Source organism: Dendropsophus ebraccatus, chromosome 11 (assembly GCF_027789765.1).
Source record: "Dendropsophus ebraccatus isolate aDenEbr1 chromosome 11, aDenEbr1.pat, whole genome shotgun sequence".
Taxonomy (NCBI): domain Eukaryota; kingdom Metazoa; phylum Chordata; class Amphibia; order Anura; family Hylidae; genus Dendropsophus; species Dendropsophus ebraccatus.
The window spans coordinates 59041523-59061826 of NC_091464.1; the positions used below are offsets into that span (position 1 = coordinate 59041523).

The 20304-nt window shown below is 42.9% G+C and overlaps 1 protein-coding gene across 1 annotated transcript in view; it reads right to left on the bottom strand.

Annotated features, from left to right (window-relative positions):
• The window catches only part of FAM3B (FAM3 metabolism regulating signaling molecule B), a 44426-nt gene extending 24853 nt beyond the window's left edge, over positions 1–19573 (bottom strand). The window contains exons 1-2 of the mRNA XM_069944974.1: positions 19412–19573; positions 1455–1598 (exon numbers count right to left, since the gene is read on the bottom strand). Coding sequence (XP_069801075.1) covers positions 1455–1598; positions 19412–19439 — 172 coding nt within the window. The 5' untranslated portion in view covers positions 19440–19573. The remainder of the gene's footprint in view (positions 1–1454; positions 1599–19411) is intronic.
• Positions 19574–20304: the final 731 nt, after the last annotated feature.

The window sequence follows — 20304 nt, forward strand, 5'->3', positions numbered from 1 at the left end:
CGGATCCTTTTTTTTTTTTTTTTGACGGACACGAACCGTGTTTAACCTAATTTCTGTGTCCGTCAAAAAAATTGTTTTTGTTTTGATCCATTTTTTTTTTTTTTATAATGGAAGTCAATGGAAAAATTGATCAAAACGGATGCACACACGCATCTGTTTTTTCCATCCGTTAAAAAAAAAAAAAAAAACGCATTCCATAGACGGATTGCAAAAACGTAGTGTGAACCCAGGCTAATTCAGATACAATAACATTATATAAATGTAAAGATACCATAGAAAACAGTACAAAGCAACAGATAAGGAGAATGGCCAACAAGATACCACACTAACAGTGCAACTGTGATATTTTGTATACTTAGTTAAGCCATTACAATATGGCACTGACCTACTAAACACGTAGAGATGTTGCATTCCTTAAAGCTTACGTAAGTAAACACTAGTGAACGCAAGTAACTGTTCTCATACCTCAGCCAATAAAGTACTGACACAAGCCTTAGTAGAAGAACACAAACCCCAGGATATATAAACTGGTTGCCATCTTTGAATAAAGGAGATCCACCTTGACCCTCAGTGTGTCCGGGTGTTTGATTCTCAGCACGTACTATAAACTTTATAATTTGTAATCCACAACCCCCCCCCCCCCCCCCCCCCCCATGGTACGTAGTGGGACACAGCAGAGAGAGGAAGAGAGATAAATCTCTATATGTAAATATTACCAGACACCACACTTTTATAGTCCCTTTAAGGGTGCGTTCACACCTACAGGATCTGCAGCAGATCTGCAGCAGATTTGATGCTGTGTTCAGTTATTTAAATGAAATCTGCTGCAGAAAATCAGCTGCAGATCCTGTAGGTGTGAACGCACCATTAGGGTGCGTTCACACCTACAGGATCTGCAGCAGATTTGATGCTGTGTTCAGTTATTTAAATGAAATCTGCTGCAGAAAATCAGCTGCAGATCCTGTAGGTGTGAACGCACCATTAAGGAGTATTCTCTTCTTAGTTTGGTAACCCCCATCCATAAGAAGGGCAATATAAGCTGATCGCTGGGGGCTTGACTGCTGGTACTTAGACACAAGTTGGAACTTAGACAGTGGAACTTAGACACAATTGTCCCAAAAATGAATGCTGCACTTCCTTTACCCTCTATTGGACCGGCAGACATTACCAAGCTCAGTGTTAAAAAATGTTTAGCGACCCCATAAACAGTGAACAGAGGGCAGGTTATGGTGGCCAAGCAGGCAAGGTCAGCAATTTGTTTGATGTGGGGACAATTGTGTCTCTGCTCTCAGGATCAGTGGGGGTCCAAAGGTCAGCGCCCATAGGATAGGGGATAACAAGCCGAGATGGGAATACCCCTTTAAAAGCTTTCTGTACTATATTTGTCAAGTAGACTGACTGCCAACTGTTTCTTACCTTGACCTACTTAAGAGACTAAACAATATGGAACTCACCTTTAATAACAGGTTTGATGCCTATTTTCTGCATACTTCCAATGGCTGTCTGTAAGGAGTCTTCCGGTAATATCTCGGCAAATAGATATCCCATATACCAGGCACACAACGATGCACATATCAGGCCTACTATCTTTAAGGTATCTGTAAAACAATAGGGTGCAACATGTTTAGATTCCTACATTGTAGCTGAGGTGGTCATTTCAGAAAGCACCTTCTAAGCTTGTACATACCCAGTTATACAAGTGCCCTGGGGCCCTTGGGAAGCCATGACTTATCTCATCTCTTTTACTACTGGATGGAAGAATTCCCTTCCCCATAAGAACTGCACTGTTAGCAAATAAGAGGGTAGAAAAAAAAGCCTATGGGTCACTAATCGCATATCGTGGGAAGTAAAACTCAGAGACCATACAACTCCCCCCCCCCCGCCCATCTGGGTGGTAGGCCCCGCATTATAATGTGGGGCTCATTTCATTTATTACTCTATTTTATGTAAACCACTACCTCCAGTTGTTTAGACTGCATACTCATTTGACCAGGCTTCAATACTGGTGCTCGACAATCACTTGGCAGCAGAATTACTAGTTATGCGTTACCTGTGTGTATGGTGGCCTCTCCACTCTCCCTGAACTACGGAGATTGTGGGACAAAAGGGTCAGAAATTATGGGTCTCAACATGCCCGATTCTTTTTTCCTTTCCCTATTCAAAACATTTGCACACTTGTCTGACTCGAGTATATGTGTGTTCATAGGAATCTAAAGATCTCACTGTTGGCTAAATGAATGTTTTATCAACTGTAGAGATGAGCACATTTTGAGCAGGCTCAGGTTCCTTGGCTGAAGTAGTTGGATGCAGCTCTATGGTGTTCTGGAAAAAATTGATACAGCCTATGGCCTATGGTTATATCTATGTTTTCCAAGCAACCTTGGGGCTGCATCCACTTCTTTAGCCACTGGTATCCAAATGCTTCACGCTCAGGTTTGGTTGAGACCGATCGTGTTCGAGATTCGCTGCTCTCTAATCAACATTTAAACATCTAACATCTAAAATATATGGCCAGATGGACAATCTCCTTGCAATTTGTGGAGATTGTGGTCTTGGATGACAATGAGAGATCGTCTGTGATCTGTGACCTGGCCTGGGTTTTCATTGATGGAAGTCACATCTCCCGTTCAGAATGAATGGCACCAAACAACCGAAAGTAATCCATTGGGCAAACCAACTTTTCACAAGATTTCTCAGAGGCGATTTGAAAAATGTATTTAAGAGGTTGGCCATTTATTTTTTGTGTATACGAACAGCAGTTGAAAGACATGGTAAAGTTTGCACAATGTTTTCCATCTTTCATGAAGAAGATCAGAAGAATCATTGAAGGCCAAATAACTACTGACAAAGCTAATCCTAATCTATCACTGTGACCTGTTACGCATACAGTACATGCTTTTCACTAAACAACATGCTGTTTGTCATAACTACTGTATATCTGTCTTTCAACAGAATCATGCACAATAGTCAAACAACAGGATTGACCATTCTCAAAGTAAGGTCTCCATGGCTGGATGCCTGAATATAACACAAGGAATAGGTGGGTGACAGCTTTGTAAATATTAAAAAGCAAAAAATCCAACAGCACCTTGGAGATACTCCAATTATGGCCAAGAAAATGGAAAAACTCATGGATGCACGCAGGTAGGCTCACAATCCAACAGGCCGAAACGTTGCATTTCTGTACCCTGATGTGTGAATAAACACACCTGTTTGACCATGGATTCTGTGGGAATCCTTTTCTACAGCTTTGTAAATATTGTCCATCATTATGAAATAACATTTCAACCTGTTACATACATAGAGGCCGCCATTTTCTCATTAGAACACAAAGAGACTATAATAGGTAATGTGTTCAGCTCCAATGTTATCTACAGTCATAAGACTTACACTCCGTTGTGAGAACTGTAGGCTTAAAGGGGAACTACACATAAGGAAAATTTGTTTTCTATTCAAAGTACATTAAAAGTTATATAGATGTGTCTATACAATGTATTACCGTATCTGTGCGATTCTGCCACACTAGTGACTGATAGAAATTCAGGAAGTGAAGAAAAATGGCCTCTGTGCCAATACACATTGTCTCCTGCTCCCACCCTTAGGAGACAAATATTCCATGCCTCTGTCTCACATTGTGTGTTTGCTGAGCACAGGCTGATGATGCAGACAGGGGGCAGGGTGTGATGTCACAGGAGGCTTGGCTGGATCCCCCAATCCCCTGAGTGATTCACCATCTCTGACCGGCCAGGAGGAGTTGCTGCAAGGACTGTGGACTGTGATGAACAGCTGAGGGAAAGCAATGTATTCTGGAAACAGTACTGCATTCTGGGAACTGCTCAACCAGAAAGTACAGAAAAACAATACAGAACAAAAAAAACCAAAACAAATGGATTTTTAGTAGTTTCAAAACTGGCATAGATAGGTAATGCGTTTTGCTTCTGCAGAAGTTTCATTTTTTTAACCACTACCTGGAGTTCTCCTTTAAATGCCATACACATCAATCTGGCCAAGCCTGGTGACCATCAATGGCAGATATTGGGGGGCAGAAAAGTTGGGCATGTTGGATTTCAACATGCCCCATCCTTTTGTTTTCAGGGAGGTAAGCCACCACCAGTGGGGTCTGGCAGTGGCTTTCTACCCTTTCTATTCAGAATACATGCACACATGAGCAAATGTGCATATGTATCTGGAGATGGGCGCTCATTCCACCAGCTATCTGGAGCGTCCTCTACTCTAAACCTTACAGTGTGGTTGTATTTCTACTTAAAGTGTAACATTTTCTACTTAAAGTGTAACTGCTATTTATTTATTCCTCTGCAGAAATCAATAGTACAGTAGTAGGAAACAGTGAAGCAGTTGATGGGGTATCATAATGGGAAGCCCTTGGGTGATAGATCTGTTTTGAAGATTTTTCTGACAGTGTAATTGTCTAGTATGATATATACAAAATAACATATGCATCTATTGCCTTGTCTTAACACCAGGAAGAGACACATGGGATTTACTTACAAAGGGCAAAAATATAAAATGGCCTTTAAACTTCCAGAGCATGTGACTACATTACCGATGGATTCATTGATTATTCTTGACATTTACAGGGCTTTACTACTTTCTCTCTATCTGCAAAGTAATAAAGAAGCAAAAAGAGCCACTCACCCATTATACATCCATAGCACTTGAAGGAAAGTAAAAATTGCATTCCTATGGACACCAACTTTAAAGGTGGCCAGTGCCTTGTATCAGATTGTTGGGCGGCAGCAGGGCGTACAGATATAAGATATGCACAGTATATACAACATATATCTGATAAGTAGAGGTTGGGTGGCATCAAGACCACAAGGGCCCCCTGAACCCCATTCCACATGGCAAGGTTATCAAAGATTTTGATGTCCACCAACCTTCTCATTCATTCTCTAGAGAAGCCAGACCTGCACCAATCTGCTCCTCACTGGGCTGGTTCGCTTCCAAAACAATGGTTGTCCAAATTGGACCAACCTGGTGAGTACTCGAGCTGCCACATGCATTAGGCAGGCTTGGCCCTCTCAAAACCAGTAAGATATCTGCTCGTTTTAATCTCTTATACTGTTTTAATGAAATACGGAGTTCAAATCTGCAGCTGTATCCTCCTCCTGATTTTTTCTATTTTGTTTCACACTAGAAGAATATTTTGGGGACGGAGGAGGATTGTGAGCATCTAGAGTTGGCAGGCAGGGAGAGGATGACTATAGGCCTCAATCTCCACCTGGACATGTCCATCTTGCCTAGTCAGTGTCAGGGGATCCTCATTCCCATGACAAGTGGAGTGCAGAAGGTGACCGCCCCTAAATGTGACAAATGGGACAACTTCTAATGACTCTAAGGGCCCTATTCCACTGGACGATTATCGTTTGCATATCATTAACGATTAACGATCGCAAACGACCACTATTGCGAAAGACCTGAAAACGTTCACTCATTTCCATTGAACGATAATCGTTACTTATGATCGTAATTGCGATCGTTTTTTCTTCGCTATTTATTCGCTATTGCATTCGTATCTATTGCGAACGACCGAACGATGTCTTATTCAACGCGAACGATTTGCGAACGAGCAACGATAAAAATAGGTCCAGGTCTTATAAAGCGATCAACGATTTCTCGTTCGGTCGTTAATCGTTAACTGCATTTCAACCGAACGATTATCGTTTAGATTCGAACGATTTAACGATAATCTGAACGATAATCGTCCAGTGGAATAGGGCCCTAAGTGTCAAGTCCAAAATCTACCGTTGTCAACAGTGAATCTGAAATGAGGGCTAAAGCTGGATAGTCATACTTCTATAGCAGGACTTGCCCTGTACTGGTCACACAAAAAACGAAACATGTTGGAGCTATATGAATAAAAATTATTATTATTTATAATCATTACAGTCATCTCCATCCAATGATGTTGTGCTCCGTAACTCGCTGGTTTTTATAAATCGCCCACATATTTTTCTAGGTTGAGCCTTATTTAAATTAAACAAAATTCTTTAAATGTCAATTAAATCATAACTGGATGGAGCTCTCCATAGCTATATAGATTCTAGTATACTTTAGTACTAAAACCAAAGGTGAACGCTTTTATGATGCCTTTTTTATAGGATTACAAAGTCAACAGATTCCAAAGTCCGACGTTACTTGTTGCTCAACTGGTTTTTCAAGAGGAAAAATTAAATCTGATCCGTATCACGCCCGACACTTGTAATACACACCCTGTGACACACTAACAGACAGGCAACAAATGGAGGGATTAGTGATGACTTTTTATTACTAAAATTTTCTGAACTTTTAGCATTTTTCACATTTTTTTACATTGTGCAGTAAAAACAAATAGCATGAGAACACTCAGTACTTTTCTATAGAGTGGTATTTACTATGAGGGCGTACAGAATATAGGTGCAGTCCATGAAGAGGTTATGGGGCTCAGTCCTCAGCTGCGGCTGCTGGAGAGGATGATGGCAGGGGGACACAGGACACTGGGGGGACACTGAGCATCCCTCTGCCATCATCCTCTCCAGCAGCCACAGCCCACACAGCTTTGGGAGTCGGGTCGTGACATCACCATGTTATCCAGGAAGTGACATCACCATGTTATCCAGGAGGTGAAGCCTTGATGCAGTATTAAGTGCAGGGAAAAAGTGTATATTGGTAATTTGTATAACTTTTGGGGGGCAATGCAATACTTTAAAGGAGAAGTCCAACAAAATTTTTATTAAAGATGTATTCTGCTCAGAATTAACTTTTAATACATTGCCGCCCCAGCACAGAACTTAACAAACAGCCTATTCTTAGCATTCCGCCCTGCTCCAGTGTCCTCCTACATCATGTTCGGTTCCCCGGCTGAGTGGTCTCACATCCACTTCCACTGACTCGTCTGGCCGTGACAGCTGCTCAGCCAATCACTGGCCGCAGTGCTGTCATGTCTTAGTCAGTAAGTGGGATACAGCAGCTGCACCTCCCTCCTGTCTGATATTTACTGATTTATATTAGATGGAATTTATTTGGACTGAGAAAGTATCTGAACATTTGTAGAATGCCTGCAGCTGGGGAATCGTAGCCATTTTGCGTTGTAGCAAAAGCAGCATTTGTTATTTTATCTGGGCTGTATTCTGTACTTTTTTTTACTGAAAGAGTAGTAGATGCTTGGAGGAAATTTCAAGCAGATGTGGCTGGTAAATCTACAGTAAGGGAATGTAAATCTGCCTGGGATAAGCATATATATCTATTATGAGATCATAAGAAAGGTAATATAAGGCAATCTATGTTTCTATTTGGGCATAGAAGTTGAAAACAAATTTTGATCAAATGCAAATGCCTCAAATTATCAAAACTGTGTTTAGAAAATAAGGGCTGAAGAATAGTTATAATGCAAAAAAAAAAAAAAAAAAAAAACATAGAACACTGGACTAGCCTCGTTGTGGATGGAACATTTCCAACTTTCTTTTTCGTTTGACATTCACAGCATCCGCCACCCCACCCCCTTGCTCAGCCACTGCTCCTCTTTTGAAAAGCTGTTTAACTCAACACAGAGTTTGCAGAAGTTTATCCACTATGTATCAGCTTCTTCTGGCTCTCTGAGACTAATGGCCCTAAGACACGGAGCGAAGAAAAAGTCTTTCAAAATGCTAAAAGACTAACAACTATAACAAGGATCTGCTGCCGGCGCTCTGTGCAACAGAGCAATCTGACGATCACCTCGGCAGATTATCGCTCCATGTACAAGCCCTTGGACAAGCCCCTTGCTACATGGTATTATTGCCCTACAATGATTCACCGCATGTACCAAACCTCCTTTGACCTTTGTTGAAGGTGTTGGGGAAGTCGGTACATTCCTTCACACATGGTGAAGCAGTCTTAAAATCCTTCTGGCAATTGTCTGTTAACAAGTTTAAAAATCATTGGCCAGGTGTTGCATGGCTGACGGCTGGTTAAAGGGGTACTCTGGCATCTGCATATAGAAAATAATAAAGATGTTAAGCTTACCTCTCCATGCTCCCCAGGTGTCCTCCTGCCATGTCTCTGGGTCCCTCACTAACCACAGCCACAAACCTGTCTCTGTAGTGACAGTCTGCTCAGCCAATTACTAACCAAGATGGGACAGCACCGTGGCCAGTGATTGGCTGAGCGGGCTGTTACTGTAAAGACTGGTTTGAAAGTCTTGGCAGCTGCGGTCAGTGTGAGAGCAAGAGACACAGCAGAGGACACTGGGAGAGGAGAGGTAAGCATCATCTTTATTAACTTTTCCAATGCCAGAGTACACCTTTAAAGTAAGAACTGCATGGACATTGCTAATGATATCCATCCGGCAAGCAAATGCTGATCTAGCAGATCAGTGCTCACTTACCTCGTGAGTCAAGCAGTCTAATACAGCCCTTTTATCTTTTCAGGATTCCCTATGCACACCAGGCCTATTGGCTTATTTCTACTACTTGAATATTTCAGATTGCTAATATGATGTACACACATTAATACACAAAATATGCAGCTTTACTACTTTTAATTCTATTATTTGAAAAGTTTACATTGTCCTATGCAAATGCAACATAAAACACGTAACTTCTTTGGTACTGTAACTTTATATTGTTTAACCCACTCCCACAGCTGCAAGTAAATAAAGGTTGCTGCAGCGACATTAATTTATGCTGTAGGATGACACAGGTGTAGAAGCTGCGCCTGTGTCATCTGCGGTGGGTCCCGGCTATCAGTGATCCTGACAGACGGAGAACTCTCTGTCCGGTGTCCATCGGGGCTCTACAAAGTGATCAGAGAGCCCCGATGGTAGCCATGGAAACCGGAAGCCTCAGGCTTCTGGATTCCTGACTACGGAGACCGGCGAGGAAGGGGGGGGGGGAGGCCGGGCGCTCTGCCCCCTCCCCTCTCTCCCCTGCCACAAGATTGTGACAGCGGCAGGGGACAGAGGAGAGGGGGCAGACATAGGGACATCAGCTTATGGGATCATTATGATCCCATAAGCTGATGTCCAAAAACAACCTGGGCATTGAGGAATCAATTACTCCTGGGTGTGAAAGGGTTAAGAAACGCAAATATCATCTGTAAATATAACCAACATTTTTGCTTTGTAAAAATATGTGGGAACGTAAAAATTACAGTGAAACGTGCGAAATAAAGGACGTTTCCCTATTTCAGTGGCATGGAAAATATTTAGCCATTTTTGGCATTTTTAACTGTAAAATAGATACAAACAACCTAATGGGAAGAGCTCTATACATAGGCAGTGGGTGGAAGGGTAAATAAATGCTATGTAGAAAACTAGGCCATCATGTCTATTTGCTTTTTCTAGTGTGTGTGATTTACAGTTTCATAAAGACTTTTATGAACCAGGATTAAACAATAATCCTTATAAGTGACTTAAAAGTGAGTTAAAAGTGACTGGTTGGACAGGAATAGAGGAAGAGGCGCCAGCGACATTTTTTTCTTCTGCTCAAAGGAAGATGAACATAAAACTTTGGCTGAATTCATCATCTCAAGACGTTATACACTGATTTTTTTTACACTTGCATTGAGCAAAGAATGCTTTTGTGTTTTCCTGTCCCCTCTCCGCTATCGGTAACGTGTGAATTAAAAGGTATGTTTGGACCTTTTGCAAAGTTTCATTTCTAGAGATGAGCGAACCTCGAGCATGCTCGAGCCTATCCGAACCCGAGCATTCGGCATAGCGGGGGCTGCTGAACTTGGATAAAGCCCTAAGGCTATGTGGAAAACATATCCATGTATTAATGTTTTCCAGACAGCTTAAGAGCTTTATCCAACTACAGCAGCCCCGCTATGCCGAATGATCGTGTTCGGATAGACTCGAGCATGCTCGAGGTTCGCTCATCTCTATTTATTTCTCATTGGAACAATGAAAAAAACTTTGCAATCGGTCTTGCTTCGAAATTGCTTACTACTGTTTTGTGTCTACAGCTCACATGAGAACCTACGTTTTGTCATAGTAACAGACTACAAATAATTTTGGAGTAGTCAGATCCAGATTTTAGACAAAAACAGGAGTAAACATACTGTATAGCTTTATGACACTAGTTGATTTAAAAATATTTTTTCCTTCTCCGGACTACCCCATTGAAACAATCAATTTCGTCAGGACCATCTAAGGTGTATGGGGCCTTTCCGACACTGCCCTAACAACAGATGGCCATTATTGGATAATAAAAATCCTGCAGCAAGTGTCTAAAGCTGTCTGTAAACACTATTTGAATCTTGGCGTGGTCCACCATCATGTTTAGTGGCCTCTTGACTTGCCAATGTTGGGGAAGAGAAGGGTCCGACAAGGTGATTTTTAACTGCCCAATCCTTTTGCTCTTGGGGAGATAAGTCACCACTCGAAGAATCTGGCAGCAGCTTTCTCCCTGTTAAATGGGTTTTCCGGCCTAAATATACTGATGAGCTATCCACACGAGAGCTCATCAGTCACTGATCAGCAAGGTGCAGACACCCAGCACCTACCCAGATCAGCTGTTCGTCTCTATTCACTGTGTAGTGATGGTGACCTGTAACAATGGCATTCACGGTGATCTCTTCACATTACACAACAGGACCAATTACAGCACCCCAATAACAAATCAGTACAATAAATCAGTACCTTTATAACACTGTGCCTTCTTAAGTGGCAGTCATGGTGCACTCTTCATATTACAGTACACAGTGAACCCATAACAGGACCAATAACTCTAAAGTGATTCCATAACACTGACAAAATCACCTCCCACCACCACCATTCTTAGTGACTAGTGCCAAGCACCAATTACTGGCTCAGCAAGAGTCTTGTGTGCTTTGCTGATAAGTGCAAAAAGTCTCCCCAGATGTTTCAGCACAATAGGCTGAACCAGATTATGGCCACTTATGTGCACCAATCTGTGGGTCTAGCTACCCCAGTGCTGATAGGATTCATCTATAGGAGTTCTATAATGGACAATTACAATGCAATAGGTTGACAAATTTCTGCTGGAGAGATACAAATTACTCACCTCCGATTATCTCATTCACAGTTGATTACCTGATAATTGTAATACATGGAAAGTCATTCCACTGATTACATATTTTGCTGCTTGAAGAACAATAAAATCATGGGAGCAGCAGACTTTAACACACATATATTCCATTGTAGTCCGTCCAGATGGGTTAGTCCATACCCAATAAGCAGGGCCGATTCTAGCTTTTCTGCTGCCTGAGGCGAAAATTTAAATGGCGCCACTCTCCCTCTGTTTTTCAGTTCACAGCAGCTTCTGTTTGGGCATTAATCGGTAGTTGATTAGACTTTTTCCCATGTAAACAGGAATGTGTGGGTAACTATCATAAAGTTATCCAGAATTCAGCTGCTTTCTTGCAAAAACAGTGGCACCCCTGTACCCAGATTGTGTGTGGTATAAGAGTGCAGCTCCATTCATTTCAATAGAACTTACGGAAATGTAGAAGCACCACACACTATGACCACTGAATATAATACCACACACTGCAACTCCTGGATATTATGCTGCCTCACGTGGTCCCCCTGAATAGTGCCACATGCTGTACCCCCTGGATACGCTGCACACACACAGGTCCTGAACTTTATTATTCTAAGCGCAGGGGTGGCTTGGGCAGGGAGGAAGGAGAGCACATGATATATAGATAGGGAGGCTGCCCTCCGCTGCACACACCAGAGAACACTGAGTGAGTTGGTCTTAATGACTTCACTAAAATGTCAGGCCCAGTTGCCGTCCCCTCAGACACCTGAAAATCTGCAGCCTGAGGCCAAGTGCTCACTTGGCCTCATGGCAGAAGCAGCCCTGCCAATAAGTGTCACAAAAAGGAGCATGTAGACTTAACCCAGAGGCTCCAGTGGAGTGAAGAGGCTCCTGAACCCAGAGGCTCCAGTGGAGTGAAGAGGCTCCTGAACCCAGAGGCTCCAGTGGAGTGAAGAGGCTCCTGAACCCAGAGGCTCCAGTGGAGTGAAGAGGCTCCTGAACCCAGAGGCTCCAGTGGAGTGAAGAGGCTCCTGAACCCAGAGGCTCCAGTGGAGTGAACATTCTCCGAAACCCAGACTGAAGAGTCTAAAACTGTTAAACTCAGCTTACAGTGTTTTGTTGGAAACATTTAGGTAATTGTGACACATTCTGTGACTGTAGCATTTTGGGGCCTATATGCATGAAGTTGTATCTTCGCCAATCAAAAATACTCAAGAGTCCGAGTAATCATGTAATTGTTAAGGCCCTATTCCACAGAACGATTATCGTCCGTATTTGGCCGATATCAGCTGTTACGGCCGATAATCGTCCCGTGGAATTGACAACAACGATCAGCCGACATCGTTAATGTCGGCTGATCGTTGCGTCGTTTGTTTTTCAAACATTTTGAAAGACAAACGACTGATACAGCAACATTCTGCTGACGTCGCTCCATGGAATAGGAACGTTGGCAGCAGACACTGCTGTATCCTATGGGCTGCCCGGGAGATCAGCGATCCCCCGGGCAGCCCCCCCCCCCAGACTTACCCGCTCGCTGCTGCAGCATAGAATAGCGGCAGCAGCGAGCAGGGAACGAGGAGCAAACAAGCGCTAATAGCTCCTGTCAGTCGGCCTGTGGAATAGGGCCTTTAGTCCAGGTAATTATGTAATTCTTAGTTTGAGTAATCATGTAATTGTTAGTCCTTACAATCATGTGATCTTTAGTCCTGGTAATCATGTAATCTTTAGTCCTGGCCCTGGTAATCATGTGATCATTAGCCCTGGCAATCATGTGATCCCATAGTACCCTGCATAGAATTTAGCTACTGGCCTAGATCTCCAGCAGTCTAAAGGCCCTATTCCACAGAATGATTCGGCCGTGGAATAGAAGGCAGCGATCAGCCGACATCGTTCATGTCGGCTGATCGGTGCAGTCGTTTGTTTATCAACATGTTGAAAAACAAACGACCCATACAGCAACGATATGCTGCCGTCGCCCCGTGGAATAGGAGCAGCGGAAGCAGACCGCTGCTGTATGCTATGGGCTGCCCGGATGATCTAGCGGTCACCCGGGGCCCCCCGCGCACAACCCCCCCCCCCCCCCGGAACTCACCCGCTCGCTGCCGCCGCGTGTAATGGCGGCGCCAGCGAGTGGGGAACGAGGAGCAAACGAGCACTAATAGCGCGTCGGCCTTTGGAATAGGGCCTTAAGTCATAGCACTAGCCCAGCCCTACAAACCCATAGAACAGGCGGTCCAGTCTCTGTACCCAGCAGAGATGTCAGGTCATGGGTGTGTTGGCAGCATCCATTTGATATTCTCCCTCCATTTATGGGTAAATATGAAGAAGCATCCGCCAAATTGCATAATAAAGGAAAAGAGTGATGCAGGGAGCGGCCTATACAATATACAGCAGACAGACGGAAGTGTCACCATCAGTACTACCGGAATATCGGGTTTTACTGCATAACCTGTTCTATATATAGAGACATCACCCCTGGATTATATAATCATCTAATTACTTCCTAGTTCTTAGTAGTGGATGACATGGTGTGACCCAAGAACTTTGGTAAGAGATTGGTGCCAGATTGCCCAACAGTACAATTAAGTTGCCAACACTTAGACACATCTATAAAAGCTTAGAACTACCCTGAATTAAAAGGTACATATAAAGCTATATTCTCAGAACTGGACACTCCTATGTATGACCTATATTATAGGTTATTATAACCAACCCAGGTTATAGAACTGCAGAAACATTAGCCGTTAAAATGTGCAAAATGGACACCATGACACAGACCGAACTTTCCCTTTCTTCTTTCTCCACTCCAACTATTCTTACTTTGTACACACTGTATACTGCACATTTTTTTATATGGTAGTTTGGGAGTTAGCGAGTCCTGTAATGTAAGACCTGGTGGGCTTGAGTGGCTATTACCCTCCTAAGACCACCAGAAATAATAGGTAACATGGATTACTTCTGATAAGCACAATACGTAGTGGCCTAGAACAGTTATAGTCTATGATTCAATATACCTGGTGGCCTAGGGTGTTTATGCTTATCCCTGGTGGTCTACAATGGTTAAAGAATATATTTTAAATCTCTGATTATATAGGGTGGTTAAGGGTTAATATTTCTGGTGGTCTAGGATGGTCAGCGGTTAAAACCCCTTGTTGGCAAGTCTGGTTGTGCGTTACTTTTGGTGGCATAGAGGGGGGGGGGGGGGGGGGGGGGGAGGGGGAGGGTTTGAAATAAAATTTAAAATCTGTGGTGATATAGGGAGGTTAGGGGTTACTACTTATGGTTGTCTGGGATGGTTAGGGGTCAATATATAAAAACCTTAGTGGGCCATGGGTGGTTATGAGTTACTATTTCATACTCTTGGTGGCCTAGGGGGTGCTAGACATTTAATATATTTAAAGTGACTCTGTAGCAACAATCTGACCCCCCCAAAACCACTTGTACCTTCGGATAGCTGCTTTTAATCCAAGATCTGTCCTGGGGTCCGTTCAGCAGGTGATGCAGTTATTGTCCTAAAAAAAAAACTTGCAGCCCTGTGTAAAAGTGTCTATGCCCTAGGCTTGCACCGCCTCTCCACCCCTCCTTCACCATTAGGAATGCCCCAGGCAGGATTTCTCCTAATCATCACCTGTGTGAACACTGCACATGTGGTGGATCATTAAGGCCCATGATCAGTGTTTAGTCAAGTGAAAATTAGGAGAAATCCTTCCCAGTGGCATTCCTAATGGTGAAGAGGGCGGGGAGGAAGGACAGAGGGGCATCACAGGCCTAGGGCACACACTCTAGGCCACGCCAAATTGACACAGCGCTGCAAGTTTAAAAGTTGCTTTTTAGTACAATAACTGCATCACCTGCCGAACGGACCCCAGGACAGATCTTGGATTAAAAGCAGCTGATGGTACAAGTGATTTGGGGGGGTCAGATTGTGGGTACAGAGTTGCTTTAATATCTCTGGTGGTCTATGATAGTTTTGGGTTAATATTTATGATTATAACTGAAACATTGAAAACTTTAAAACTTTGCTTTTAATTTATGTATTGTTTTTTTTCACACTTTTTTCAATGTGTTAAGAATACACAAATAAAAAGCAAAGTTTTAAAGTTTTCAAAGTCTCAGTTATAATAATAAAAGGTAAAGAAAACTATATATTTATTATCCCTGGTGGTCTAGGTGGGTTAATAGTTTAATATTAATTAAATAAAAAATGAATAAATAAATAGATAATATTGTTTATTATTAGATGATTAAGTCAATGATGGGAGTTGTGGTGAGGGTGATCCCCAGCAGAAAAAAAAAAACTGTGAAGGACAGACATGTCTGGCCCTCCAGAGACAGGGTAACTCATTGTAGCTGATCTATGCTCAGGCACTTCCTCAGGTAACTAGTGTTCCTTGATGATGTAGAGCGTGTCTGTTATATGATAAAGCGCCGATTCTCCATATCTGTGTTATACAGCAGTGCTCTCTATTGTCTCTCTCCCGCTGTATGTGTGAATAGGCCTCCATTCTTTTCATTCTGGTTTCCTCTTGATTACGCTCCCCAAACAAAACCCCTTTTGTATGGGGGTCTGTGTGTTCTTCTGATGACACCTCAACCGGTTCTCAAGTAACTTTTCAAGATTCCAGAGATTTATTACCCTGCAGCTTCACCCATGAACCAGCCACCTCAAGCTCCAGAGTCATCCCAGTTCTATCTGTGATAGAAGCCATCTAGCAACTATGGTTGCCAATATAACTCCAACTCCGGTAGTCACTCAGCTTTCCTGAATCCTGAAAGGCAAATTATGTAATGGGGGGAGCAGGGGATCTATTACTGCACAGTGAGTCAGTCTGAAGAGTGACAACCTCTATGGCGGCCATGCTAGCTCTTACCAGGAACAGGACACTTTGCACCTTATTTGACAAGGGGGTGTGGCTTACCACAAAACTGCGGGGACCACTTAAAAAGGGACTTGAATGCAACACAGTACTGAAAGAAAGTGAGGCGGGTTTTATCTTTTCCAATGGGATTTCGTTTGGTGACAACAAGCAGAGATACTGAAAAGAGTGAGGAACCTGACTACAAGTGAGTGTGAATACAAGGTATAAGAGTCAGCCGCGCAGACTATGAATAGAGCCGCAGTGTAAGTGATTGTCCAGTCATTAGTGATTATTATACATACTACTAAGGCAGCCCGGAAATCAGGTAGAGTGGGGGGGGGCACGTCTGACACCAGAAGAAACCTTTGGTGACACAATCCTATCGGCTTGTCATGGCAGCAGGGACTTGCAAAGGCCTCCAGGGCTGCCATGGTTATACTGCTATTGTACCGTGTGATCAGATAACAACGTGTAAGTACAAGGCGGTACAATAAGAATGTAATTTCCTGGTGGAACTAGAAAAGTTAACATAAACCATATAAATGTGGTATTGCTGTAATCGTACTGACACGTGGAATACAGCGCACATGCAAATGGGGTAAAATTGGAGAAACTGCAGAATTGCTCTAACAATTCATCCCACAATGTTTTTTCTGCCTCTTAATAAATTAAATAGTACAACTCATACAGATACAGAGCTCCCAATCCCTTGCACATTAATAACTGATAAAATTTCTACTGCATACTGTTTTATAATGGAGTTCAATGTGTAATCAGTATGCAGTCAGCTCTTGAGCTCCCCCTAATGGCATCTGCAGGTAGTAAGACTTACCATTTGGTTCTATGATTAGTATCAGAAAAACAGGGCTCCACCATCTATATAAAATGGAGCAGCATAGAACAGTGAACCAATCTATATTGGGAACGTGGTGGAGTTCAAGGGTAAATATTCACAATTAAGTGAACACTGAGCCCAGGAGCTGGCATCATACCAGAACTCTATAGTTCTACAAGTGCTGCTAAACCTCAGGCCATCAGCCCATCTGATAGTTCCCTAGTAGATAACACTTGCTGTTAGGTTTAATAAGCAGTATCCACATTTCCACCCCACAGACGGCAGAGGTCATAGATTACAGATATGGCCCTGCCAACTGGATACTGCAGACTTGTTTTTGTTATTTTATTTATTTTACTTCTATGAGCCCATTCATGAGCCACAAATTACAAACTAATACCAGGCCCTGACCTCTCCACTCTCCAGAGTCAAAGGAGCAGCAGCAGACCCCAACATCCACCAGCATCTATGTATCTGTGTACGCTGCTCTCCCCCATGCTCTATACTGCAGCCTGGATGTTGTGTATATACACAAGAGCAAAACTTAAAGGAGAAGTCCAGCCGGGGGGGGGGGGATAAATCACAACCCGCAGTGGGTGGGGGGGAACATAATAAAGACAGTATGCTTACTGGCCACCTTGCCTGCACTGCGCTGCTCAGCCAACCAGTGATTGCAGCAGTGTCCCGCCCCGTTCACTGACTGGCTGAGCAGGGCATCCCTCAGCCGGGTTGTGACATAGCAGCAGGAGAGATATGAAAACTGTCAACTGGGATCCAGGAGCGGGATGCGCTACTGTGTGGGCACTGAGATAGGTAAACATACCTTCTTTATTATGTTACCCCCATCCACTGCCCAAAATAATTCCCACCACCCCTGCCGGACTTTTCCTTTAACTGGATTTAAAGGGGTTGTCCAGCGAAAATCTTTTTCTTTCAAATTAAGTGGTGTCAAAAAGTTATACAGATTTGTAATGCTGCGTTTACACGGAACGATTATCGCGCGAATTAGCACGATAACGGTCGAATTCGAACGATAATCGTACGTGTAAACGCAGCGAACGATCAACGATTGATCTTTCAACAGGTTCTCAAATCGTCGTTGATCGTTTGCAAAAATTTTGCAGGTCGTTCCATGTGAAGTCATTCGCCAATGTGTGAGATAGGCTTAAGCGATCGCAAAACGAATTTCCGTACGATATATCGTACCGTCTAAACGCTGATCGTTATGAAAGAAAAAACGTTATTCCGACATCGTTAATCGTACGATTGGGCGAATTATCGTTCCATGTAAACGTAGCATAATTTACTTCTATTATAAAATCTCTTCCCATACTCATCAGCTGCCGTATGTCATGCAGGAAATGTTTTATTTTCAGTCTGACACAGTGCTCTCTGCTGACATCTTTGGCCGAGACAGGAACTTTCCAGAGTAGGAAAGGTTTTTCTGTGGAAATCCTCATAGAAAACCTCTCCTGCAGTTCCTGTCTCGGCCAGAGATGTCAGCAGAGAGCACTGTGTCAGACTGAAAATAAAACATTTCCTGCAGGACACACAGCAGCTGATAAGTACTGGAAGACTTGAGCTTTTTTTATTGAAGTAAATTACAAATCTATATAACTTTTTGACACCAGTTGTCACTGGACAACCCCTTAAATGTCTCCTCCTCCTGCGTAAAAGGTTGAAGGACTGAAACATTAATGACTGTCAGAAAAACTGAGGATAACTATAGAACATAGGTATGGTATGTGCAGTATATACCAGTATCACACATCATACATGGTGTAGTATATGCACCACATGGATGAGACAGTATAGTATGTACAATTCATAGATCACTTATGATGCATGGTAAAGTACATGGACCACAGATGATCACTGGTATATACTGTAGTATGTACACTCCACACATCACACATTTTACAGGGTATAATAGGTAAAGAACATACATCACACATAGTATAGTACGTGCACTACATTGATCATACATAATACTAGATAGATAGATAGATAGATAGATAGATATGGAAGCTATAGATCACACATGCTATAGTATATGGAGTACATACATCACACATGATATAGTATATGGAGTCCATGGATCACACATGATATAGTATATGGAGTACATACATCACACATGATATAGTATATGGAATCTATACATCACACATGATATAGTATATGGAGTACATACATCACACATGATATAGTATATGGAGTACATGGATCACACATGATATAGTATATGGAATCTATACATCACACATGCTATAGTATATGGAAGCTATAGATCACATATGCTATAGTATATGGAAGCTATAGATCACACATGATATAGTATATGGAAGCTATAGATCACACATGATATAGTATATGGAAGCTATAGATCACACATGATATAGTATATGGAATCTATACATCACACATGATATAGTATATGGAGTACATGGATCACACATGATATAGTATATGGAGTACATACATCACACATGATTATAGTATATGGAGTACATACATCACACATGATATAGTATATGGAGTACATGGATCACACATGATATAGTATATGGAGTCCATGGATCACATGATACAGGTTACAGTATGAGCAGCACACAGCTCACACATGATACAGCATAGTATGTAGAGCCCATAGCTGCCACCATATACATGATTCAGTATATCCAGTAGATACATCACAGTGTAGTCTGTATGGGGGGGGGGGTCTCACTTACTTGAGGACAGGAACCTGTAGTTCACCATGATTGTGATCAGCAGCAGCAGCAGGAGCGGGACACAGGTGATCAGTCAGAGAGTGACGAGCTCCAGGCTGCGCATGCGCACTACATGCTGATTGCTGTTCTTTCCTTGTCCACACCCAGGAGTGACAGGTCTGACCGCTTACACTGGATACAGGTGTCACCTACAGGAACAGCCGGGGAGGGGGAGGGGGCGACTCTGTCAGGCAGCAGCGGCATAACGGCTCCTCATAGGCTAAGCCGCTGAACGGGTCAGTGTACGTGGTGGGTGTAATGGATATAACCCCTGCACAGCTGTAGTGATGTCCCCACATAACACACCCGGCTCTGCTGCATCTGTAGCTGAGTGCTGAGGGGGGCGCTCTAGTGTCGCCTGTGCGACTGTCACTAATTTAAAGGGATCCTGTAAGAAGGATGAATGATGCTGACCTCACATCTGTCATCTGTAGCTTACTAGTCCCCTGTATCTCCCCGCTGTAAGGCCATATTCACACGTTCCGTAATTTACGGATCCGTATTTCCGTATCCGAGTTAGTGCACATTGAAGTCTATTGGGCTATTCACACGATCAGTAGCAGAAATGGATGAAAATCAATCCGTAAAAAAAAAAGGACATGTCCTAGTGCGGACCGGGTGCGGACCCAGATTTTTTCACGGATGCTCTCATTGACATCAATTGTCTACGGATTGTTTGCGGATTGCAACATGTTTGGCATCCGTATTTCCGTAGAAAAATATGGATAACTCATGCTCCTATTGTGCACAGCAGTATATAGAAGTGCTGGGATCTATAGTTCTCCGGATCTCCGGGCGGACAGCTGACGGAATTCCGCGGACATTTTCCGCGAGAATTCCTCAGTCTGAACCTG